At 44.8% G+C, this 26,160-nt stretch overlaps 3 protein-coding genes across 4 annotated transcripts; 2 read left to right on the top strand and 1 right to left on the bottom strand.

Annotated features, from left to right (window-relative positions):
- Nucleotides 1-2,820: 2,820 nt before the first annotated feature.
- On the top strand, nucleotides 2,821-4,257 carry LOC308135090 (E3 ubiquitin-protein ligase TRIM39-like; the record flags this gene model as incomplete). Its single annotated transcript, XM_080502963.1, has 1 exon — nucleotides 2,821-4,257. The coding sequence occupies one exon, from the start codon at nucleotides 2,821-2,823 to the stop codon at nucleotides 4,255-4,257; it is 1,437 nt and encodes a 478-aa protein (XP_080359089.1).
- Nucleotides 4,258-9,321: 5,064 nt separating this feature from the next.
- Nucleotides 9,322-10,758, top strand: LOC308135089 (E3 ubiquitin-protein ligase TRIM39-like; the record flags this gene model as incomplete). Its single annotated transcript, XM_080502962.1, has 1 exon — nucleotides 9,322-10,758. The coding sequence occupies one exon, from the start codon at nucleotides 9,322-9,324 to the stop codon at nucleotides 10,756-10,758; it is 1,437 nt and encodes a 478-aa protein (XP_080359088.1).
- Nucleotides 10,759-11,826: 1,068 nt separating this feature from the next.
- Nucleotides 11,827-19,924, bottom strand: cyp7b1 (cytochrome P450, family 7, subfamily B, polypeptide 1). Of its 2 annotated transcripts, XR_013936783.1 has the most exons (7): nucleotides 19,797-19,924; nucleotides 17,765-17,901; nucleotides 15,708-16,304; nucleotides 14,598-14,804; nucleotides 14,349-14,527; nucleotides 12,835-13,679; nucleotides 11,827-12,491 (listed from the first exon to the last, which is right to left on the bottom strand). XR_013936783.1 is itself a non-coding variant. In XM_080502912.1 (6 exons), exons 1-6 carry the CDS (start codon nucleotides 19,895-19,897, stop codon nucleotides 13,386-13,388), a joined length of 1,515 nt encoding a protein of 504 aa, XP_080359038.1. In that variant the 5' UTR covers nucleotides 19,898-19,924; the 3' UTR covers nucleotides 11,827-13,385. The 2 variants fall into 2 exon arrangements, 1 of the variants encoding a protein (XP_080359038.1); XM_080502912.1 differs by having other exon boundaries at nucleotides 11,827-13,679.
- Between the last annotated feature and the right edge of the window lie 6,236 nt (nucleotides 19,925-26,160).

The raw sequence follows: 26,160 nt of genomic DNA, 5'->3' as shown, positions 1-26,160 counted from the left end.
CAAAATAGACAATTTGCATAGTATTCAGTTTGTATTCCTGTTTTGATTTCACCCTCAGTCAGCAGTGACATCCCACAAGCAAGAACTGGCTGCAGACCAGCTTCAGTCTTCTGCATGACGGTTCAGTGTACTAAAAGAGCGACAGGATTTTTTTTTCTTTTTATATTGTTGTATTTTTAGGTTTATTTAGAGCACAAAAACAATCCATGTGTCATTTCTGGGAAAACAATGGCAGATCGAAGGAGGCAAAGGCAGGTCTGTGAAGGAGGTTAAGTATCAGCATGAGAAGCTGCGTTTATCCGCCAGTGTATTGACCGGTCCAATATGGCGGATTTGTTTTGGGTGAGTCCCCGTGCGCATGCGCAGCCGGTACCATTCCAGTGGTACTTTCAATTCAGCTCGTCAGGAGGAAGGAACCATGAAGTGGATAATAAAAATCTTCAGGTACGTTTATTGACTCGACAACCTCATTAGTCCTTCAACAACCCATCAACTGTATATCTAACAATTAGTCAACCAGTTGGTTTTTATTTTCTTACTATTTTCTGATTAAACTCGATGCCATGTCGCTTTTTAACGTGTTATTTTGTTAAATGTTTTCTTTAAAAGATTTCACGCATCTTATTGTATTATTTGCGTTAGGTGGTTGGTTGTACAGCGTTAATTATTGGCTTGTTAACGAGGCTTTGTGGCCTTTATTGAACATCCTGTGGAGGCGCTTCAGACAATTAGTGTAACTTCGACTACTAATGTGGCATTAATTTGAGTGGCATGTTTTAAAAAAAACCTTTCGCTCGACTTCTGAGTCGATAAATTCGAACTCGGATCTGGAAACTGCTTGGCGACGTTTCAATGCGTGAGTTTGTTGAGCAGTAGTCTGAGGAGAGTAAGCAGTACTGCATTACCCCTCCTATTCACCAGAGGGCGCGCCTACATCTGTGGCGGTAGGAATCTTTGTTCGTTTCCGCTGACACACGGATATGTTATTGTGTGACACCGTTCGAGTTTTCGCTCGGAATGAGTTAAATGTTCGTCATGCGAGCAATATTTAGTAATTGTTTTGATTTATTTATTATAGTTAAACAATATCAAGTGTGTACTCGTCGTGTGCGTAACAAAATAACTTTAAAAGTTTGGATTTGTGTGTTCCTGTTTCTGATTGGGCCGTAATTGTATCACGTGTCCACAGAGATGTACTTAAGTTCAGAAATAAACCCGTTTTAATGTCTTTAAACACATCGGATCAACATCACCGTCGGACTGTGTTGTTTATTCCTTCTGTTTTATTATTTAAAGTCGCGAATAAACATGCGTTAGTGTCGCACCGAGACTCACTCTGACAGTACGGAGAGTCAGCCGGTCTCCGCGGAACCTCTGTCGGTATCGCTTCTCGGCCTTTTGGCTAAGATCAAGTGTAGTATCTGTTCTTATCAGTTTAATATCTGATACGTCCCCTACCCGGGGACCATATATTAAATTGATTTTTGGAACAGGGAGATGGAATAGGGGCTTGCTCCGTCCACTCCACGCATCGACCTGGTATTGCAGTACCTCCAGGAACGGTGCACCCCCTCTACTGTCGAAGGAAAAACCTACATCAAAGAGCTTTCATTACACTGTGTTATGTTATTGCGAGATGGTGTGAATTGATACATTGTTGCAGAGCGTTCGTCATGTGTCTATTTTCCTCACTTTAAATTAGTTACAAATAAATGCCTCAGGTGGTGAACAGATACAATTCAACCTACTTATTTCTACACATTTATTTCTGTGCTGATTACCGAAGAAAAAAAACCATGAAAAATAGTATGTCTAAATAGAGGATGTAAAAGAAGTTGTGCAATTTATAAATGCTATTTATTTGTTTGTAAACAAAAGACCATAAAGAAGCATTTGTGTACAAATAGTGAACTTGCAGAAGTTACAGATAAAAAACAATTTGGAGGTTAAAAACAGCAGGAAATTGATGTCAAGTCATTCCTCATCAGTTTCCCATGGATGCACAAATAATCACATAATTCTGACTATATAAGGTTGCTTGCTGCTTATGGACGTCTGATTTGACACAGGATTTCCTTGTTTAATAGTAATAATGACATATTTATAAGGACACCGGGATCATTGCCTTTGTCCCTGTCCACCGTTGGCATTGTTGACTTAAGATTTTACCATCTGATGCAATAAACTGTATGTAAAACACTGTAAAAAAATAATAATAATAAAAACCGCAGCTCAGACTTTGACTCGTCTGGACTCTGGACTGTGTGGGAGGTGAAAGTGTCATAAAATATCCCAAGATAATATTACAACAAACATTCAGCTGGGGGTTTCAACCAAGACAAAACTAAAACGACGTCGCTGCATTTAGTCTGGGTTTTTGTCATCATAGGGTCCAGATTTTATAACGAGACAAGATCGGGTTCTCTGTCTCCAGTGCCGGTGTGTTTAAGGACACAAGGAAACAAATAGACAATATGTTTTCTTATTTCATCATGTTTGTTTCTCATTATAAAGACGTTTTATGTTAATTCTGCTACTACTGGTTTCATTGCTGTGGTTCATGTCACACTTGCTGCAGCTTTATTGCTCTATATGAACGTAGAAATTTGCGAATGTCCGTTGTCTCCTCCCATTTCAACTGACTGTAAAACCGGCACATCAGGAATAAGGTCGTATAAAGTCCACCGTTGAACCGTTGAACCGAGCGGCGACTCAATTCTCTGGCCGAGAGATTTTCGCTGGAATAGCACACAACCGGTGGATTTCTGAAGTTGGAGACCTGAAGAGACTGCGAAGTCCTGCTGCGAGTTTTCAGAAGCCATGGAAAAGAACAAGGTAGTGGAGAATTTCCTGAGGTGCTACGTGTGCGACCAAACCTTCCTGGAACCCGTGTCTCTGAGCTGCAACCACAACTTCTGCTTACGCTGCCTGCAGCAATTCTGGGACAAAGCGGGAAACCAAAACTGTCCTGTTTGCCAAAGAAAATCCTCCAAAGGCTTTGTATACGTGAACTTTGGCCTGAAGGAGCTGGCGGACGTCTTCGCCGGCAGACGCAAACCTGGACCGCCCGAGGGAGGAGAGAGGGCCCAGCAGGTGGCGCTGTTGTGTCCCAAACACCAAGAAGAGCCCATGCTGTACTGCGTGGACGAGCAGAGAGCGATATGTACCGTCTGCCATTTCCCCCACGACGGCAGCCACACCGTGCTTCCTGTGGAAGAAGCGGTGAACAATCTGAAGGAGGAGCTGAGACGTGACCTCAAGTCTCTGCAGGACAAGAGGGACCGACACCAAAGCGTGCGGGAAACGTACGGCGCCGTGGTCCGAGAGTCCAAGAGGCAGCTGGCGTCCGCGGAGGGGCAGATCCGTGCCGAGTTCGACCAGCTGCACCGGTTCCTGAGGGAGGAAGAGGAGTCCAGGCTGGCGGCTCTCAGGGAGGAAGACGAGCACAAGGCCGAGCGCCTGAGCCGCGAGGTGAAGGCCATCGAGGAGCAGATCTCCTCCCTCTCGGACTGCATGGCCGCCGTGGAGGCGGAGCTGCAGAAGGCCAGCTTGGCGTTCCTCAGCAGCTACGGCGGCGTCCAGAGCCGGGCCAGAGCCCGGCGCTCGCTGCCGGACCCGCCGCTGCCGCCGGGACTGCTCATCGACGTGGCCAAGCACCTGGGGAACCTGGCCTTCTCCGTCTGGAGCAAGATGAAGGACCAGGTCCGCTTCACGCCGGTCGTCCTGGACCCAAACACCGCGGCCAAAAGCCTCCACGTGTCCGACGACCTGACCAGCGTACGGTACGGAGATGCGCGGCAGCAGCTCCCCGACAACCCAGAGAGATTCGGCGTGTACATGGAGGTGCTGGGCTCCGAGGGCTTCAGCTCAGGGAAACACAGCTGGGAGGTGGAGGTGGGAGACCTTCCAGGCTGGGCGGTTGGACTGGCCAAGGAGTCCGTTGACAGGAAGGGGGAGAAGTCTGTTTCCCCGGAGGAAGGGATCTGGGGTTTGTGGCACGGCGACGGAGGAGAGTACACCGACGGCTACGACGAGCGAGTCGACGTGAGGCAGAGTCTCGGGAGGGTCCGGGTCCAGCTGGACTACGACGAGGGGGAGGTTTCCTTCTACGACGCTGCAGACTGGAGTCACATCTACACTTACAGAGACACTTTCACTGAGAAACTCTTCCCTTATTTCCATGTTGGCAAAGCCGCCGGGTTCAAAACCAAACGTCTCGCCGTCTGTCAGACTGAGATTCTCTGCGACGTTCAGTGACCGAGGTCCAACTGAGAGCTCGCCTTCATTAGAAATAATGACAATACTTCATTAAAACACCGGTATATCATCAAATATCATCAGTTTATTACTTCACTGATCCACTTAATAGTTAAAAAAATATATTTTTTTATGGTTTTCACATCAGCAATATGTTAAACGTGTAGTTTTGTCAGTTATTTCTAACACTCATAGCATCTGAAATGGAAGAAACTAGCTTTCTTAAAAATGTTGGTTGTAATAAAAATGCAGTTAAAGAAGAGCATGAATATATGATATTATGATATCTTGGAATATGGAGACATGAGTAATTCTGTTTTTCAGGACTTGTGAGTTCAAATGAGGAGAAAAACACACACACACACACACACACACACACACACACACACACACACACACACACACAGAATTACTGGTCCCACTCATTGGTCCGAGCCACTGGTACGAGTTACTGGTGTCAATATTGTGTTTGCTGAGGTTTTCTTTGGTTTTCTTTCTTTCGCTCCACATTGATGATGGCAAAGAGTTAATTGACCTTCGTTGATTTAATAACTTTTGTTTAGAACCATGGTGTCAAAAACCATCAATAAAGTGCAGTTGAAGTGAAATGTGGCTTCTTGGTGATTTGTGTGTGTGTGTGTGTGTGGGTGTGTGTGTGTGTGTGTGTGTGTGTGTGTGTGTGTGTGTGTGTGTGTGTGTGTGTGTGTGTGTGTGTGTGTGTGTGTGTGTGTGTGTGTGTGTGTGTGTGTGTGTGTGTGTGCGTGTTTCCACCATGTGAACAGTTGAAATGCAAAAGCTTGGAAGACTTCCTTTCAAAATTAAACCCCGAATATCTGCATCAGACTCACATCCAATGACTGGATGAACAAGAAAGAAAGAAAGAAAGAAAGAAAGAAAGAGACCTTGTGAAATAAAATAAAGAAGAAGCAGCCAGTGGTGAACTTTAAATAAAGTTTATTGAAAAAGAAGATGCGGGGACAGGAACAGTGGAAAAAGCGTGTCATCAACTTAGTGGGGTTTAAAAAAATTTTTTAAAAAGTGGACTGGCTCAGAGAGAGAGAGGGAGAGAGAGAGAGAGAGCAAACACATTAGACACGATGCTCTGATGTCGTTTCTCGGCACAAAAACATACGGGAGGAAAAGAGAGTTTGATTTGGGAGCGTGTTACTCAGGATTAAAAGAAGAAAAGGATGCCGAGGGCACCGAGCCTGAAGGACACGCAACAACCTGTGAATAAACAATTAAAATATATATATATATAACTTTTTTTTTAATACCTCGTTGAAACATCCAGTCTGACTTTTACCGTCCAGTTTTAGTGAGGTTAAGTTCTAACTCTGCGTCACTTCCTGGTCCCACCACCAGAGGCAAAGTCCATCAACATGGATCACTTGGCTTATTTTAAAAGCTGTGTACTTGTTTCTAAATGCTTGAATTTACAGCATCATTTTTCTATCTAGTTCTAAAAAAAAAAAAATATTATTGGAAGATTTTTCTTCACCAAATAAAATTCACTCCCTTCATGGACGAATCATTTCACCAGTTTAAGGTGAGTTTCTTTTCAAATGTAGTGTTTATATCTACGGAGCTCCCGAAGGGACATGGAGAGAAAAAACAAAAAACTATCTCGGAATCTCGTAAAGCTATTTTGTTATATATGCGCATTGTGCGTGTGATCGCCTAAGTTTGTCCTTTCAGAGGCACCGTACACCCCAATGTGGTTGAGAGAAGCTAAAGCTAAAGAGGACACACTCGTCTGGAAGGCTTCCTTTTCAGATGTCTCTCGCTTATGTGAAAATTCTGCCTCTTGCTAAGCATTGCTTGAATGTCTTTATAGTTTAGGCCGATTTCAAAATAAAACTCAATAAAACTCTCGTACGGGTGCGTGTCCTCCATTAGTTTTAGCGTCTCTCAACAACATTGGGGTGTACGGTGTCTCTGGAAGGACAAACTTAGGCGATCACATACACAATGCGCATATATAACAATATATAATATATAATATCAGAGGACAGAAGGGAAGTAGCAGCTACCCAACTCATAACAAGTGCATTTTTAACGTCACATGTCACTTTATTTGGAGTTTTTATTCTTTTTTTGCCATTTCTATTTAGTTAAGGTTAGTGAAGACTCTATATATGTCTAATATAATATTGTGCATAATTATTTATTTTTTTAGCCTTATTCTATTTTATTCATTCTTTATTCTTTGCTCTCTGTGTGCTGCTCCTGTCCTGTTAAAGCTGCTGCAACTTGAATTTCCCTGAGGGAGTCATCCCAAGGGATTCAAATAAAGTCATTCTGAAGCTGAATATAGTTTTGCGAGATCTCGAGATAAGTTTTTTTTCCCCCTTCATCTTTTTTTTTCTCTCCATGTCCCTTTGGTGGCTCCATATATATCTTATGTTCGCGTTACACATTTGTTTTTTTTGTAGTGCACACCTTTGGGATGAATCCGCAGTTCATTTGAAGGCAGGTGAGCGAATACTTTTGCGTCAGTCCGCTCGCCTGCGGTAGCGGAATCGGACGTTGGCGGCGGGCAGCAGGATGCCCAGGCCGGCCCTGCTGGGGTCGACCTGCGCGCGGCTTTGCCCGTCCTCCAGCTGCACGTCGAAGTACAGCAGCAGCAGCACCAGGAACTGCTTTATCTCGTTGACGGCGAAGTAGCGTCCGGGACACATGACGAGCCCGAGCCGAACGGCATCAGGTAGTACTTCAGACCTCTGGTCGTCCTTGTAGAAGTCCGTTTTCTCCACGCCGTCTTGGACGTAGCGGTCGAATCGGTACGTCTGGGTGACGGAGGGGGAGAGGAAGAGGTGAGCTCCTGCATGAAAGTGACTCTCGTCTCACTTTAACCTCAGAATCCTCCCCACCGATAGTACAGTGCCTATGCTTTTACTTTGAAAGAACTCACCGATGAGGGAACAAGGCCGGTATCAATAATTTATGTAAATATGCATTTTGCTTTCACTGAGTTTATGTTTAGTAGCAGTAATTTTTTTCACCCACTAGATGGTGCTATTGCGCTTCAGTAAGCGCTAAACGCTTTGCACATTTGCAAATTGAAGTTTAATTGTAATGTAAAGCAAAAAGGCAATTTATATTATTTCATGATACAGTTAAAATGGGACAAAATTGAAAGGGTTTGTAAACATACATGGAACTTGCATATAAATGGCACTAAAGGTAGAAGTTGTCAAGGGTTATAAGGATTATAATTTAAGGCAGTTCATTTAAGGTAATAAATATAGTTAAAGGTTAAAAAAAATGTGTTGCTAATAGTATTTTTTCTGTTTACATTGGACGCTCTGGCGGTTTGTTCACATGCAAGGTCCAATAAAAGTTGTGAACCATCAGTTTGACAGAGCATCTTTTCGATGGCGGCCGCCAGACGTACTTCAGTTAAAAAACAAACCCGTTTTAATGTCTTTAAACACATCGGATCAACATCACCGTCGGACTGTGTTGTTTATTCCTTCTGTTTTATTATTTAAAGTCGCGAATAAACATGCGTTAGTGTCGCACCGAGACTCACTCTGACAGTACGGAGAGTGAGGCGGTCTCCGCGGAACCTCTGTCGGTATCGCTTCTCGGCCTTTTGGCTAAGATCAAGTGTAGTATCTGTTCTTATCAGTTTAATATCTGATACGTCCCCTACCCGGGGACCATATATTAAATTGATTTTTGGAACAGGGAGATGGAATAGGGGCTTGCTCCGTCCACTCCACGCATCGACCTGGTATTGCAGTACCTCCAGGAACGGTGCACCCCCTCTACTGTCGAAGGAAAAACCTACATCAAAGAGCTTTTGTTACACTGTGTTATGTTATTGCGAGATGGTGTGAGTTGATATATTGCTGCAGAGCGTTCGTCATGTGTCTATTTTCCTCACTGTAAATTAGTTACAAATAAATGCCTCAGGTGGTGAACAGATACAATTCAACCTACTTATTTCTACACATTTATTTCTGTGCTGATTACCGAGAAAAAAAACCATGAAAAATAGTATGTCTAAATAGAGGATGTAAAAGAAGTAGTGCAATTCATAAATACTATTTAATTTGTTTGTAAACAAAAGACCATAAAGAAGCATTTGTGTACAAATAGTGAACTTGCAGAAGTTACAGATAAAAAACAATTTGGAGGTTAAAAACAGCAGGAAATTGATGTCAAGTTTTTTTTTCTGTCTCCTGATCCATCCCTCATCAGTTGCCAGTGGATGCACAAATAATCACATAATTCTGACAATACAAGGTTGCTTGCTGCTTAAGGACGTCTGATTTGATACAGGATTTCCTTGTTTAATAGTAATAATAACACATTTATAAGCACGCCGGGATCAGTGCCTTTGTCCCCCCCCCCCCCCCCCCCCCCCACCAGTCCACTGTTGACATTGTTGACTTAAGATTTTACCATCTGATGCAATAAACTGTATGTAAAACACTGTAAAAAAATAATAATAATAAAAACCGCAGCTCAGACTTTGACTCGTCTGGACTCTGGACTGTGTGGGAGGTGAAAGTGTCATAAAATATCACAAGATAATATTACAACAAACATCCAGCTGGGGGTTTCAACCAAGACAAAACTAAAACGACGTCGCTGCATTTAGTCTGGGTTTTTGTCATCATTGGGTCCAGATTTTATAACGAGACAAGATCGGGTTCTCTGTCTCCAGTGCCGGTGTGTTTAAGGACACAAGGAAACAAATAGACAATATGTTTTCTTATTTCATCATGTTTGTTTCTCATTATAAAGACGTTTTATGTTAATTCTGCTACTACTGGTTTCATTGCTGTGGTTAATGTCACACTTGTTGCAGCTTTATTGCTCTATATGAACGTAGAAATTTACGAATGTCCGTTGTCTCCTCCCATTTCAACTGACTGTAAAACCAGCACATCAGGAATAAGGTCGTATAAAGTCCACCGTTGAACCGTTGAACCGAGCGGCGACTCAATTCTCTGGCCGAGAGATTTTCGCTGGAATAGCACACAACCGGTGGATTTCTGAAGTTGGAGACCTGAAGAGACTGCGAAGTCCTGCTGCGAGTTTTCAGAAGCCATGGAAAAGAACAAGGTAGTGGAGAATTTCCTGAGGTGCTACGTGTGCGACCAAACCTTCCTGGAACCCGTGTCTCTGAGCTGCAACCACAACTTCTGCTTACGCTGCCTGCAGCAATTCTGGGACAAAGCGGGAAACCAAAACTGTCCTGTTTGCCAAAGAAAATCCTCCAAAGGCTTTGTATACGTGAACTTTGGCCTGAAGGAGCTGGCGGACGTCTTCGCCGGCAGACGCAAACCTGGACCGCCCGAGGGAGGAGAGAGGGCCCAGCAGGTGGCGCTGTTGTGTCCCAAACACCAAGAAGAGCCCATGCTGTACTGCGTGGACGAGCAGAGAGCGATATGTACCGTCTGCCATTTCCCCCACGACGGCAGCCACACCGTGCTTCCTGTGGAAGAAGCGGTGAACAATCTGAAGGAGGAGCTGAGACGTGACCTCAAGTCTCTGCAGGACAAGAGGGGCCGACACCAAAGCGTGCGGGAAACGTACGGCGCCGTGGTCCGAGAGTCCAAGAGGCAGCTGGCGTCCGCGGAGGGGCAGATCCGTGCCGAGTTCGACCAGCTGCACCGGTTCCTGAGGGAGGAAGAGGAGTCCAGGCTGGCGGCTCTCAGGGAGGAAGACGAGCACAAGGCCGAGCGCCTGAGCCGCGAGGTGAAGGCCATCGAGGAGCAGATCTCCTCCCTCTCGGACTGCATGGCCGCCGTGGAGGCGGAGCTGCAGAAGGCCAGCTTGGCGTTCCTCAGCAGCTACGGCGGCGTCCAGAGCCGGGCCAGAGCCCGGCGCTCGCTGCCGGACCCGCCGCTGCCGCCGGGACTGCTCATCGACGTGGCCAAGCACCTGGGGAACCTGGCCTTCTCCGTCTGGAGCAAGATGAAGGACCAGGTCCGCTTCACGCCGGTCGTCCTGGACCCAAACACCGCGGCCAAAAGCCTCCACGTGTCCGACGACCTGACCAGCGTGCGGTACGGAGACGCGCGGCAGCAGCTCCCCGACAACCCAGAGAGATTCGGCGTGTACATCGAGGTGCTGGGCTCCGAGGGCTTCAGCTCAGGGAAACACAGCTGGGAGGTGGAGGTGGGAGACCTTCCAGGCTGGGCGGTTGGACTGGCCAAGGAGTCCGTTGACAGGAAGGGGGAGAAGTCTGTTTCCCCGGAGGAAGGGATCTGGGGTTTGTGGCACGGCGACGGAGGAGAGTACACCGACGGCTACGACGAGCGAGTCGACGTGAGGCAGAGTCTCGGGAGGGTCCGGGTCCAGCTGGACTACGACGAGGGGGAGGTTTCCTTCTACGACGCTGCAGACTGGAGTCACATCTACACTTACAGAGACACTTTCACTGAGAAACTCTTCCCGTATTTCCATGTTGGCAAAGCCGCCGGGTTCAAAACCAAGCGTCTCGCCGTCTGTCAGACTGAGATTCTCTGCGACGTTCAGTGACCGAGGTCCAACTGAGAGTTCGCCTTCATTAGAAATAATGACAATACTTCATTAAAACACCGGTATATCATCAAATATCATCAGTTTATTACTTCATTGATCCATTTAATAGTTAAAAAAATATTTTTTTTTATGGTTTTCACATCAGCAATATGTTAAACGTGTAGTTTTGTCAGTTATTTCTACACTCATAGCATCTGAAGCGGAAGAAACTAGCTTTCTTAAAAATGTTGGTTGTAATAAAAATGCAGTTAAAGAAGAGCATGAATATATGATATTATGATATCTTGGAATATGGAGACATGAGTAATTCTGTTTTTCAGGACTTGTGAGTTCAAATGAGGAGAAAAACACACACACACACACACACACACACACACACACACACACACACACACACACACACACACACACACACACACACACACACACACACACACACACACACACACACAGAATTACTGGTCCCACTCATTGGTCCGAGCCACTGGTACGAGTTACTGGTGTCAATATTGTGTTTGCTGAGGTTTTCTTTGGTTTTCTTTCTTTCGCTCCACATTGATGATGGCAAAGAGTTAATTGACCTTCGTTGATTTAATAACTTTTGTTTAGAACCATGGTGTCAAAAACCATCAATAAAGTGCAGTTGAAGTGAAATGTGGCTTCTTGGTGATTTGTGTGTGTGTGTGTGTGTGTGTGTGTGTGTGTGTGTGTGTGTGTGTGTGTGTGTGTGTGTGTGTGTGTGTGTGTGTGTGTGTGTGTGTGTGTGTGTGTGTGTGTGTGTGTGTGTGTGTGTGTGTGTGTGTGTGTGTGTGTGTGTGTGTGTGTGTGTGTGTGTGTGTGTGTGTGTGCGTGTTTCCACCATGTGAACAGTTGAAATGCAAAAGCTTGGAAGACTTCCTTTCAAAATTAAACCCCGAATATCTGCATCAGACTCACATCCAATGACTGGATGAACAAGAAAGAAAGAAAGAAAGAAAGAAAGAAAGAGACCTTGTGAAATAAAATAAAGAAGAAGCAGCCAGTGGTGAACTTTAAATAAAGTTTATTGAAAAAGAAGATGCGGGGACAGGAACAGTGGAAAAAGCGTGTCATCAACTTAGTGGGGTTTAAAAAATTTTTTTAAAAAGTGGACTGGCTCAGAGAGAGAGAGGGAGAGAGAGAGAGAGAGCAAACACATTAGACACGATGCTCTGATGTCGTTTCTCGGCACAAAAGCATACGGGAGGAAAAGAGAGTTTGATTTGGGAGCGTGTTACTCAGGATTAAAAGAAGAAAAGGAAGCCGAGGACACCGAGCCTGAAGGACACGCAACAACCTGTGAATAAACAATTAAAAAATATATATATATAACTTTTTTTTTAATACCTCGTTGAAACATCCAGTCTGACTTTTACCGTCCAGTTTTAGTGAGGTTAAGTTCTAACTCTGCGTCACTTCCTGGTCCCACCACCAGAGGCAAAGTCCATCAACATGGATCACTTGGCTTATTTTAAAAGCTGTGTACTTGTTTCTAAATGCTTGAATTTACAGCATCATTTTTCTATCTAGTTCTAATTAAAAAAAACATTATTGGAAGATTTTTCTTCACCAAATAAAATTCACTCCCTTCATGGATGAATCATTTCACCAGTTTAAGGTGAGTTTCTTTTCAAATGTAGTGTTTATGTCTACGGAGCTCCCGAAGGGACATGGAGAGAAAAAACAAAAAACTATCTCGGAATCTCGCAAAGCTATTTTGTTATATATGCGCATTGTGCGTGTGATCGCCTAAGTTTGTCCTTTCAGAGGCACCGTACACCCCAATGTGGTTGAGAGAAGCTAAAGCTAAAGAGGACACACTCGTCTGGAAGGCTTCCTTTTCAGATGTCTCTCGCTTATGTGAAAATTCTGCCTCTTGCTAAGCATTGCTTGAATGTCTTTATAGTTTAGGCCGATTTCAAAATAAAACTCAATAAAACTCTCGTACGGGTGCGTGTCCTCCCTTAGTTTTAGCGTCTCTCAACAACATTGGGGTGTACGGTGTCTCTGGAAGGACAAACTTAGGCGATCACATACACAATGCGCATATATAACAATATATAATATATAATATCAGAGGACAGAAGGGAAGTAGCAGCTACCCAACTCATAACAATGTCTGTAATCACAGTGCATTTTTAACGTCACATGTCACTTTATTTGGAGTTTTTATTCTTTTTTGCCATTTCTATTTAGTTAAGGTTAGTGACGAGTCTATATATGTCTAATATAATATTGTACATAATTATTTTGTTTAATTTTTTTAGCCTTATTCTATTTTATTCATTCTTTATTCTTTGCTCTCTGTGTGCTGCTCCTGTCCTGTTAAAGCTGCTGCAACTTGAATTTCCCTGAGGGAGTCATCCCAAGGGATTCAAATAAAGTCATTCTGAAGCTGAATATAGTTTTGCGAGATCTCGAGATAAGTTTTTTTTTTTCCCTCATCTTTTTTTTCTCTCCATGTCCCTTTGGTGGCTCCATATATATCTTATATTCGCGTTACACTTTTGTTTTTTTGCAGTGCACCTTTGGGATGAATCCGAGTGGAGACCGTGAGCCAATGTCACTCAAGTTCATTTGAAGGCAGGTGAGCGAATACTTTTGCGTCAGTCCGCTCGCCTGCGGTAGCGGAATCGGACGTTGGCGGCGGGCAGCAGGATGCCCAGGCCGGCCCTGCTGGGGTCGACCTGCGCGCGGCTCTGCCCTTCCTCCAGCTGCACGTCGAAGTACAGCAGCAGCAGCACCAGGAACTGCTTTATCTCGTTGACGGCGAAGTAGCGTCCGGGACACATGGACGAGCCCGAGCCGAACGGCATCAGGTAGTACTTCAGCCTCTGGCCGTCCTTGTAGAAGTCCGTTTTCTCCGCGCCGTCTTGGACGTAGCGGTCGAATCGGTACGTCTGGGTGACGGAGGGGGAGAGGAAGAGGTGAGCTCCAGCATGAAAGTGACTCCCGTCTCACTTTAACCTCAGAATCCCTCCCCACCGATAGTATAGTGCCTATGCTTTTACTTTGAAAGAACTCACCGATGAGGGAACAAGGCCGGTATCAATAATTTATGTAAATGTCCATTTTGCTTTCACTGAGTTTGTTTAGTAGCAGTAATGTTTTTCACCCACCAGATGGTGCTATTGCGCTTCAGTAAGCGCTAAACGCTTTGCACACTTGCAAATTGAAGTTTAATTGTAATGTAAAGCAAAAAGGCAATTTATATTATTTCATGATAGTTAAAATGGACAAAGTTGAAAGGGTTTGTAAACATACATGGAACTTACATATAAATGGCACTCAAGGTAGAGGTTTTCAAGGGTTATAATTTAAGGCAGTTCATTTAAGGTAATACATATAGTTAAAGGTAAAAAAAAACCAAAATGTGTTGCTAATGGTATTTTTCTGTTTACATTGACGCTCTGGCGGTTTGTTCACATGCAAGGCTTAATAAAAGTTGTGAACCATCAGTTTGACAGAGCATCTTTTCGACGGCGGCGGCAGCTACGCTAACTCCAAACCAGAACTTTTTCTTCAGACCGAACCAAGCCAACACAGGAGAGGAGGTCATTCGGTTGTACCTGCGGCTCCTCGTAGATCTCGGGGTCCAGGTGCATGATCTGAGGGTACAAGGTGATGATGTCTCCCTTCCGGACGGCGACCGAGCGGCTCTCGTCCAGCCGCAGGCTGAAGTCCTCCTGGGCCACGCGGATGTTCATGGAGGCCGAGGACAGACGCAGGCTCTCGTTGACGGCGCTCTCTGCGGAGGTTAGGAGGTCCCTGGGTCAGGAGACGCTCGCCCTCGACACGCCCCGCCGCGCTTCACCTACCCAGGTAGATCATCTTGTCCAGATGCTCCCTCTCGAGATGCACGTCCACGTTGCTGCTGAACTCCACGCCGCTGGCGCTCAAGACCTCCTGGATCTCCCGTCGCACCGCCTGCAGCGCCTCCGGGTGGCTCACCAGGTGGTACATGGCCCAGAAGGTGGCGGGGGCCGTGTTGCCCACGGACGCCCAGAGGATGGCAAAGTGATGAGCTGGGAGTGGAGAGTGATCGACAGATTCGCTTACATTTAGTCAAATATCAAATAACCACACTGCAACTCACTCAATACTCAAAACGTCCATCTCCCTCAAACTCTGTGGAACCACAGGAGGGCCAAAATTAAAAGGAAATAAATGTGGAAATATAAAGAGAATCACTAATACAGAAACTATACAAAGGTAGTCATATTCTTTTTCTGTCTCGTCTTTGCTTATTCCATTTTGTCAATGCTTCTCCCGTTTTGTCTCTGTCTTTTCCATTGGCTTTTTGTCGTCGCATTTACTGGACGAGTCTGGAAAAGACAAAATCAATACAATGCAAATCAGCGAGGGCTGTGGGGTGGAGGTATACCGTAAATATCTACCATCTCTGCTTTCCATCCCTGTTTTGTTTCACTGGATCTGATTTTGGGGATTTAACTCATCAAACGGATGTTCAATGATTAATTGAATGATCATTTTCAGTGGAGGAGAATGGTCTCCACTGGGTTTAATTTTGTTTCATTCAACATCATTTTACTTTCGTGTCCTCATTTTGTTTTTCAAAGCTCATTTATTAGCCGTATGAATCGTTTTTTGACGCTTGAAAGGGTTGGATCTCTTGTACAAGCAGATCAGTGTGTGTTCAGTAAGTAAACAACCTGATCCTCCAGGTCCACAGTGGAGAAGCACTTCTTTAGGGAACAAGAGTTTAGAAGTACAATGTGTAGAACTTCTGCAGTGCCGCCGTTGTGCTTTGGGCGGCAGTCGCGAGCTCTCAAAGAAGTAACACACTTCACCGCCGTGTGGCACAGCGTGGTATTACAAGTTGCAATCATTGGTTTTCACTGTTCCCACAAACACTGCGTTGTAGTTTTTGGTTATTCGTGAGCACTGCAGATTTCTAATGACTCCACCTGCTTTGTCGACGTCTCTCAGCGTTTCGTAGTTCTCAAATATCTGCATACGTGTCCTGATGAAGCTCGACGTCTCGGTCCAGTGCGACATGTGGCGAGGCAGGAAGGAGTTGATGAGCTTCTGGCGGACGGCCTTGGTCCCCCCCAGCATCCAGATGGGAATCTGCGCGATGAGCAGGGGGAAGACGTTGTCGAACTTGACGAAGTCGTCCTTCAGCGCGGCCATCTCGCCGTGGCGGCGGGCGGCCGCCGGGTGGCCGTACACGGTGAGGAAGGAGGCCTCGAACATGACGGCCAGGGAGAACTCGTACATGTCGCCGCTCCTCCAGCCGTCGTGGCCCAGGTGGTCCTGGCGGAACACCAGCATCAGGTTCCCCATCATGCTCTCCGTCAGCAAGGTGAGGTCGTCCCCCTGCAGGAGTTTGAAGGAGCGCTGGACGCCCTCCCTCAAGCCGGGGTGCTTCTCCCTGTGGATGGGCGGGTACCCGAACGTGAGTGGCGCCACCTTGTTGGAGAACTCGTGGAAGTCCAGCTGCCGGCCGTGCTTGATGATGCTGGGATACAGTGACGGGTTCATGATGAACGTCATGTATTTACCTGCAGGGCGGAGGAGGGGAACGTCAAACCGCCGCTGAAAACACCATTCTCCCACACAGGCTTCTATGGCTTATTTACTAACATTTGATTTTTGTTTTACTTTTATTTTTCCTATGTTTTTTCCCCTTTTATATTCCCCTTTCCTACATTATATTTTTTTCTTTTAGATTAATTTTCCCTTCTTTTTTAATTTTTCTCTTATCCTGAAAAAAAAGCAGCACTGGCAACACTAATCATTTAAGTTTGGCCGGTTTTCCACAGTCGTAAACACACCTGCTTGCTCATGTGGATATGTTGGGCTTTTCTATTTTCTCTATAAAAGCACATTGGGATGACTGTAATGTATTTAAAAATAAAACATTTTAATTAAAAAAAAAAAAAGTTTGGCCTGTTTTTTTTTTTTTTTTTTTAAAGTGGTAGTTTTAACAGTTTCATACTGACTGTTTTACCTGATTTAGCTGTTTTTAGACCCATTTTCGAAGATCAGTGTGGTCGGCAAATAAAATAAAAAATGAAAGCAATATGTTCACTGGGGGAATCGTTTTCTTAAAGCTCCAGGGAGCCGCTACGGAGGAGCTGAAGAGCCACATGTGACTCTGGAGCTGCAGGCGAGCTACAGGAATTAAACCTCCACTGATTTGTTAAACATAATCTGGAATATTTCGAGAATTCTTTGGTTTTATTCTTAAGAAATTTTGCTTTAACTCCTAAAAAATTCCATTAAAATCTTAAAAAAAAAAATTATTTTAGCTACTTTTATTTTTTTTTTTAGTCCATTATTAAAATGACGATCCTTCAAAATGTTATGATTGTGGAAATAACTGACAAACACTTGAGCCGACGGGTTCCTTCAGTCTCGCGGTAAAGCAGCGGTGCTCTGCGAACATTAAAAGCTTTTTAAAAGTACGAGTGGTGCGACTGGGTGTGAGCGGCTTCGGGCTCCAAACAGAAGCCACATAAAGGGCTTGCGGGCTGCAGCTCGGCCTCTCGGTTCCCCGGCAGGCCTTTGTTTCTCCGTCGAGCCCGTTTCCACCGGAGTGGAGTTCCCTTTGAGCCGATAAAAAAGCAGGTGAAAGAAACAGCCGTCATGTCGTTGAAAGGGGGGTGCAGCGTGCAGCGCCTGAACAACGACTCCCTCACACTCCCCCCCCCCCCCCACCCCCCCATCCGAACGCCTGAGCCACAAGGTTGTGCAACTTACTGAGAAGTAGTTGCTTCTTTAAAAGTAGCACACTAAGTTATAATCCTTTGAACATCCAGACTGATCTGATTTTTAGACTTATCCTATTTTTATTTTTTTTTTAATTCTTTGCTCTCTGTGTGCTGTTCCTGTCCTGTTAAAGCTGCTGGAACTTGAATTTCCCTGAGGGAGTCGTCCCAAGGGATTAATAAAGTCGATCTGAATCTGAATCTGATCTTAAAAAAAAAAGAAGAAAAAAGAGGCTTATTTCCAAACCAACCTGCGATATAGACTGTAAACACATCTCCGAACTTCCTCTTGTGGTCATCCAGAAACACGTAGGCATTTTTCCCAAACTCCAGACCTTTCCCAAGGTAAGGAATCCAGCCTTTGATCAGCGGCGGCTCGTCTTGTCTCCTGCAACAGGACGCCGGAGGCTCTTTCAATTGTTAAACACTTTCACTCATTCAAATAGACTCTGCATGATTGCTCGGTTTTGTAACGAAACCAGACAGACGCGTGTGCAGAAAAAAACCCCCCAAAACCGCTATAAACATTAACAAAATCGAAAGAACTTTAGAATTTCTTTGAGAAAATAAATCCTGTACAATCTACTTTTACACATTGTTATTTCTAAAATATATTATATATATATATATAGCCCGTATAGGTCCATGTTTAATGTTCTCTTAATGGTAAACAAAGTTTGTTTTCTCTCTCTCTCTCAAAACACCCACAATGCAAGATGATTGAAAGCAGCTGCCAAATGGTGACCACATGACTCAGCTGTACAAGACAGGGCAGGAAATTACAAACATGACTAGACACACGCAGAATGAGTACAACGACTTGCATAAGCGAACAAAACTGGGTTTACACATTCCCTGTTTTTACAGGGAAAAAAATGGAACTGTTTTTACAGGGAAAAAAATGGAACAGGATGTCACAAATTGTGATGTAAATAGCCTCCCACCTTCTTTTAGATGCCAACAGAGACACAGTTGACACAGACACAGAGAAATATCACTGTTTTTTTTTTTCAGATACCCGGTACGTGTAAACGAGGCACGAAACGATATCGGTTGAATACAAATCCATAAAGAAACGTGGAGATAAAATGAAAAGGACTGGATGAAACAGAAACGGGACACAGTCCAGCTGGGATCATGTGTATATTGTTTACAACAAATACATAATGATGATAAAGTCTTTGTTCGATGCTTTTATTTTTATGATTTTTTGAGAGATTTCTTTCTGACTTTTCCCATCGCCAGCAAGTTTGAAATAATGAAAAATTCTGTTCATTATCAGTCTGCAGAGTAGGAATGCAATCGTGCAAAGGAAGAGTTCATCTTGGTTTCCCAATCTTTAGTGTTTCGCAATCTGATAACTGAATGTTTACACTGCAACCTCCCCTGGAGAAGGACAGTCAGAGTGAGGCAATTAAAAGCCCTGTTGTGTTATCGGCGGTGGGATTTCTACGGGGGGGGCGTGACCTCATTTCTAGGAAACACGGGAAGCGGGTGATAAGAGGCGAACTGAGACAAAGTTTACTCAATAATAATAATAATAAAAAGGTCAAAGTACCTCTGTGTTCGCAGAACAGAGGATTCGAGGACGAGCAGTAAAGTGACTCGAGAAAAAGCAAAAAAAAAAAAAAGGTATATAAAAGCAGAAGGTGAACCGAGGTTGTTTCAAACAGGACGTAAGGATAAATAATACAACATAAATAAAAGGAGCTTGAGGTTTTTATTGCGGCGTCACCCAGTTCAGCTTTGACCTTTGACCCCGACCTTTGGACGCTCGTGAACTACGTCTTTGTTTTGTAGTTTTATCATGTCAAAGCACTGCAAATTAATCAAAAATGCTTTCCTGCTTGTTTTTATCTGTGGAGCCGAGACAAAGAGTAAGAAATGATGTTTGCCCTTAGTATCATTTTAAAAGCTAAAACTATTCAAAATCAAAAGTTTTCAATCAATACCGGGAATTTGTTGTGGTAGACAGTAACAGTAGAATGTTGTACCTTAATGACATGTACATGTCAATAAACCAGCAGTGAGAGAAGGAGGGGGGGGTCTTGCTCTCACCGAAACTATAAACAATAAAGTTTTTCATTTGTTATAAACAAGCTCAACTTTTTTTTTTTTTACTTCTTTGTCTCTCCTGCTGGTTCACTGATAAAATCACGTTCGATTCCTGACATCCAGTCAGTAACACAAGGGAGCGAGAGGGTTTTTCCCTGGAAGCCCCGCTGGACCCCCTCAGGGGGCTTTCGGCTCAGTTCGGTTCGGCTCGGCTCGGCTCGGACTCACCTCTTCCTGCCGCGGAAGACGCACAGCAACGGAGTCAGCAGGCCGAGCAGCAGCAGCAGCAGCAGCGGCAGCGGCAGCGGCAGCAGCGGCAGCGGGACCATGATGCTGGACGATCCGCGCTCCGCGGTGCGACCCCGACCTGTTGCGACACACACAGGCACCCACCCACGCTGCTTCCGGTCCCGCCCTTCAAAACAAAGGCAAATATTCTGAAAACCGTCTGACATTTCCATGAGCTGCGTTGCTTTCACGGTTACAAAAAAAAAAAGTTATAAATACTCACCGTTAGGTAATTTCGTCACATTTTATTGACATTTATGGTATTTTGCGATTATTTAATTTGTTTGTTTTTTTTACTTCAAGGAAAGTTTATTTGTATAGCAAGTAGTGGCAATACAGAAAGCATAAAAGAATAAAGATTAAGAAAAACAAGATAGAGGAGAGTAGGGAGAGAGGGAGTTGAAACGGAGGTAAAGAACATACACAATAAATGTCAGTTCAGGAACAGGTTGGGTCAGGCTGACATTTTTTTGCATTTTGACTTTCCAGAGTCTCCATTTGTTGAGTTATTGGGTACATATGGTTTGAACTCGTTGCCCCTCGAAATAAAAAAAAACAAAAAAAAAAACAAGTTCATCTTCAAAATTTATTATTTTTTTTTTTTATTTTATAGAAAAAATAGAAAAGCCCAACATATCCACATGAGCAAGCAGGTGTATTTGCGACTGTGGAAATTTAGCAGCAGCATCAAGTTAACGACGGCACGAAAATATGAAAGTCTGGACGTTTCGAACATCACAGTGTATAAAACTGTATATTATTATTTGTAATTGGTCATTATGTCATTGTGTGGTGTGTGTGTGTGTGTGTGTGTTGTAAACTGTTGAGTGTTGGTTTGCATGTGTTTGAGGTCTATCTCACAAGTTTAAATGTATATGTATGTTTAACACACCACGTGAGCTCGCCTCCATGGTAACTCACGGAATAAGCTATTGTGCAAAACCACAAGAGCAACAGGTTGCCCCACAGCTCTTAATATGGAGTAACAGACATCAGAGCCCAGAAACAGCCACATAAGATAACAAGTCCAGACAACCGCTGATACAAGGGAGATCTGAGGATATTATTGGAGAAAGCCGAAGGTTAAACCCCTAAAGGATCAATGTAAGGGACGGCCTAAAGTACCGTTGTGGCTGGAATGACTACTAAGGCCTGTACAGAGACACATAATGAGACAAACCGAAGGGACGGCAGATATGGGGGAGTGTTTCAAGGCTGCACCGCATAACCATGTCTGAGCTGAGCCACAGCCTTCCTGCGCCAGACAGAATGAATGGACCACACTCTTGGACATGGTCCCAAGTGAGTCTCCATATTTCGGGACACTGTAATGTCCCCCGGCTGCACTGAGCTCCTCTGTCCTCTGTGCTCAGGCCGTCTCCAGCCTCGTCTGATTGAACTGCAGTGACCTCTGTGTGCCGAGTATCATTCAGCCGTCCAAAACAGCAACACAGCAGCTTTTCTCTGCCGGGGCACCAGCTCGTCTTCTCTCTGAAACAAACAAACAAAAAAAAACAAAACACTTTCCACTTCGGCTTTTCAGTCCCAAACAAAAGCGTCCGTTCAGCTTGTGTGGAGTCGAGTGGCAGAGTCACAGAAGACACTCGCTGCTCACACACTTACCCGGTGTGGCGGGGGCTCTCGCTTCTGGTGTCAAGCGCCCGGCGTGACCCGCTCCGGGGACAGTGGCAGGTGGGGAGTTCGACTGGGGCGGTACACCTGTCAAACGGTAACGCAGGTGTCCTCAGGCGAGCTCAGGGAGGACAGAAACCTCCCATAGAGCAGGAGGGCAAAAGCTCGCTTGATCTTGATTTTCAGTATGAATACAGACCGTGAAAGCGGCGCCTCACTATCCTCCTGACCTTTTGGGGTTTTAAGCAGGTGGTGTCAGAAAAGCTACCACAGGGAGAACTGGCTTGTGGCGGCCAAGCGTTCATAACGACGTTGCTTTTTGACCCTTCGATGTCGGCTCTTCCCATCATTGTGAAGCAGAATTCACCAAGCGTTCGATTGTTCACCCACTAATAGGGAACGTGGGCCGGCTTAGACCGTCGTGAGACAGGTTAGTTTTACCCTACTGATGATGTGTTGTTGCAATAGTAATCCACTCCCCTTCAGCGCCATTCAGTGCATGTTTCTCATCACTCCGACTTGATGTTTCCCGACAAGTGAGCCTAACTAACCCATCACCAGCTCCATCATCAGTAAATTCCTAACCAGGGAGGAGGACACAATGCGACAACAAGATTCGAGTTGAGACATCAGTGAGGCAGCCACGAGAATATCTACCTGGTTAATATCAAACTAGCCCCAAAGCCACACTGTCAGGCTGAATTTGTTAGCCCGGTGGATGTGTTTATAGTCTTCATATTTTCAGAGAATAACTGCTCCTCTATGGTAAAGTAAGTTGATCTGCAGGTTTTCTCTGTGTGTGTGATTGTTCAGACCGCTGCAAACTCCGCCCCTTTCATGTGAACGCACATCGATCCTGAGGGGAGACCTCGAGGTTTCAGCGAGTGAGTTGATTGCTTGCTTCGTGTCAGTGCTCATCGGTGTGGTGCAAGGCTGGGTAAGTCAACCCAGGAAATGGGAGAAACATCCCGTATTTGTTCATCACAGGTTGTAGTATAGGATGGTCAAGCCAGACGAAAACTCGAAGGAAACCAACAAACCTGCTGAAAAGCGGCAGAAATAGAGGGTCTTATGAAGGAGATGGTCCAAGTATAACGTGAGGGTGAATACAGCCTGCTTCATGTCATAATAAATGAGCACAACAATCATCCTTTATCACAGTTTTTAATGCAAACTTTCAGGAATCATTCTTAAGAGAACACACAGTTTCCACAGCAGCACTGACGATTGTGACCGATGGCGAACGGGGAACACGAGGCGTGAGAATAAAGCAGAAATTAGTTTGTTTATTTTTTTTTTCCCCTCCTCTTTTTTTAAATAAATGAATCCAAATAAAAACCTGAGAAGAAAATAGAAAAGGAAGAGACACAGCTCATGCAGGCAGAAGACAGTACACAACTACTTCATTGTAGCGTGACCTGCGATAACAGAACAGCTTAAAAACACACAAACGGCATTGACCCGTGTATAAGACGACATACTTGTAATGTGAAGAACCACTGGAGCCAAGAGACGCTTCAACTTTAAATCGTCAAAAGAGGAACATGTCCAATTGATCTTGAGCTTCATGTAACAGTCTCAGTGTTTAACACCGTAGACACTTATCACAGCCAACGGCCGCTTTGCAGTTAAAAGTCCAATCCTCATTGCGGGAATCGATTTAGAGACAAAAACAACTACATCTAAAAAAAAATTCAATATTTTGGACTTTTCAGTCCAGAAAACATCTTGAATCTCGCAAGTCTTTAATATGTAGCCTGGAACTGTCGCAACTATCAGCAGGTATTCTCTCCTGTCGCTTTGTTCTAATTAAAAACAAATCATCAATCAATAAAATTGCAAAGAAAAAGAAGAGTTGTCTAGCCTCACTGACCTGGTAAGCACCTTCTTTGTCAGGAGCAAAGGCATTGCGGAGCTCATGATTACAAAGTGCGATTGTTATCCCCTCCCTTGGGTTGAGAACTGCGTTGACAACGGCAGTAATCCCAGTTACGTCTGAACTGGACCTGAGCACAGGGCATTGGCAGGTGACGCCGACTCCCCGACTGGAAGAGACCTCTGCTTTTCAGTCCCTGACGCAATACGTGGCGAAGCCTTTCCCAAAGTCCCGCCGACACGGTTTTGTTGCCTGCAGCTGCCATCGACAGGGAAGAATAGTAAGGCCTGTGAAATAGTGCGTTTCAAAATGTGGAATAGAAGATTTGACAAGACTATTTGGGTCAAAGTTGACATGACTCCCATGGGGCTTTTCTCGCGTCTCTCAAGCACAACATGATCACATTCCGTGAGCAACAAAATAACAAGATGAACAGCGGTCATCAAGACAAATAACATGATCTTTTAGTGAGATTGATTTAACATCTGATTTTCTACAAGAGGTCATATTATGCAAAATTCACGTTCTCATGGCTTTCCACAAGTAGTAATCGTCCTCATACCTGGAATGACGCCCCAGAAGTGAAGAAAGTCTGTCCTTTCTCTCCCTGGCTTGTTTTTTTGTGTGTTGCTCCAACCAGCCAATCAAAAATCAAACCCTATACAATGTCATTGGGGGCTTAGCCAATCACAATCAAGGTAGGCTCCCCCCCCTTTGACTCCTCCCACAATCAGGCAGCTCTGCTGTGGCACATGGCACAACGAGAGTAAGTACTTCCTCCTCTTCCCAAGATGGGCGTGTGTGTGGGCGGAGCCAGTCCAGCTCACACAGACGCAGCAGATTCTGAACGCAGCTGCTATGATCCAATATTCTAATGGAGGGAAAATCAAGGAAAGGCAATAAACTTTGAATAAAAGGGTTTTTGGACCAACGAGACCAAGTGGAAGTGTTGAAAAGCCGGATAAAGATACTGACTCTTTTCAACAGTTTCTTCATCATGCCTGTCATAAATAACACCACCACTAGAGGGCCCTTCCTGCCAGGCAGTAAAATAATGTTAACATCACACAAAGTAAAAAAGGTTTGTTTTTTTTGCTGTCGAGACGATTCGTGAAGTGACTGAGGACACCGAGCATCGTTCCTTATCCAGTGTTTTTGGAAAAGGAAAAGACACTTCCGGTTCAAAGTATCGTCTTGTACACCAGTCGGTGCCGAGTCATGCCGACCACCTCCGGCAACGGCATGACCAGTGAGCACACACATTGAAAACAGCACCACGTCAGGAAAGTAGAAATCTGTACAAGGTCATTAAAGGTCATCTGGAGTCGAAGGAATCAATTATTCTCTATCTCATGTGGAAAAACACTTTGCTCCGTCCCGTCGGGTGGAAATCGACAGAGGCTTGTTGTTATTGTGACGATGAGGAGGCGCGAGAAGAAGAAATGGGAATGTGAGCGGTTTCCATCACCAGGGGGAATGACAAGAATACTGAAGGTCACATGCAGCTCTTTTCTGTCTGCCGTCACTCAACTGATTTTAAATCCATCCGATCCGACCACCGCCGGTTCTACAGCGGTCAGTACGGGAACCTTTTAGAATTTCCTGGCTTTCTGCTACAGATGGTCACGAAAAACAATCAGAGTCCACACATGAATCCCCCCCCCCCCCCCAAAGAAAAAGATCTATTATCAATTAACTCAAGTAGTTCTGTGTCCCAACGTTCCTCCGGAACAGATTTGATCAGCTCGGTTGAATGGAGATTTCACTGGATTTGGTCCCGCAGCTCGTGAATTTTGAATTTCAATGGTCGTTGTGGTTGTTAATACTTGGGACTTGTACACGGAGGAGATCACATTTTATGGCCAAATATAATGCAGAAAACTAGGAAATTCCGAAATGTCTCACACACTTTCTTGTCACAGTTTTTCACACTGCGGAGAAAGTCGACACGGCGACCAGTCCAACATGCATCTCAAGGTAAACTGTGCAAAAGACAATTGTTTTTTTTCTCGACTCTTTTCTTTTCCTGGAAAATCCAATGTGTGGCAGGTAGCAGCCACCCGACAGCTTTGACCCACAGGTTTACACGAGAATTCAGTTTTGAAGGCATTTTGTTCGCGGTGTAAACATGACGACGGTCCGTGAGACTCCAAGTCGGGGAGCAAAGCACCGATCGGGCGGAGCTCAGAGCCGACGGTAATGAAACGTGACCTTTGGGTTCCTCTGACCGATGACCGTCATTATCAGCGCAGAAGAAGATTCCACGTTCTGCTCGGGGGGGGGGGGCGACTCACAAGTCCAGGCAGTGATGAGAGGACACCTCACGGGTGAAAGCGAAGAGTATGATGTGTCTCATCAGTCAAAGTTCTGGGCTTTCACGCTCCTGTATTGTAGCCACTGACGTTACTCGATCGATCGCAGCACTAAAAAGGTCTCCAAACAACTGCAACGCGCCAACACCAAACTACAATGTGAGCCGTTACCATAAACCGCGCCGGGGTCACAGGACTTACAGGAAATAGATGTTGTAAACACGAGTTTTCTTGGGATAAAGAGTACCATGCAAATACTTTGACTAACTGCAGATTAGTTCTTCAGTGCAATAAAACCTCTCTTAGAGTCAATGAGAACTTTATGAGGCTATAAAGAGGAATTTTTCAAATGACTAGTAATGAGATACCATGGAGGCAGGATAATTGGCACCAACGTGTCAGACAGCCTCCAAAAACTACACGTCCGTGCGGATTGAACGATCACGACACTACCTTTGCGCTGACAATGTCACCGTGTAGAAAA

The sequence above is a fragment of the Blennius ocellaris genome (assembly GCF_963422515.1).
Source record: "Blennius ocellaris genome assembly, chromosome: 10".
NCBI classification, from domain to species: Eukaryota; Metazoa; Chordata; class Actinopteri; order Blenniiformes; family Blenniidae; genus Blennius; species Blennius ocellaris.
This window is presented reverse-complemented; position numbering and strand designations above follow the sequence as displayed.

Excerpts from the sequence above, each read along its gene's own strand:
- cyp7b1 (XM_080502912.1), bottom strand. The coding sequence starts at position 19,897 with ATGGTCCCGCTGCCGCTGCTGCCGCTGCCGCTGCCGCTGCTGCTGCTG. Across the intron at positions 16,305-17,764 it reads GTTTACAGTCTATATCGCAG|GTAAATACATGACGTTCATC; the intron begins GTTGGTTTGGAA and ends TCCGCCCTGCAG. Across the intron at positions 13,680-14,348 it reads AGATCTACGAGGAGCCGCAG|ACGTACCGATTCGACCGCTA; the intron begins GTACAACCGAAT and ends TCCGTCACCCAG.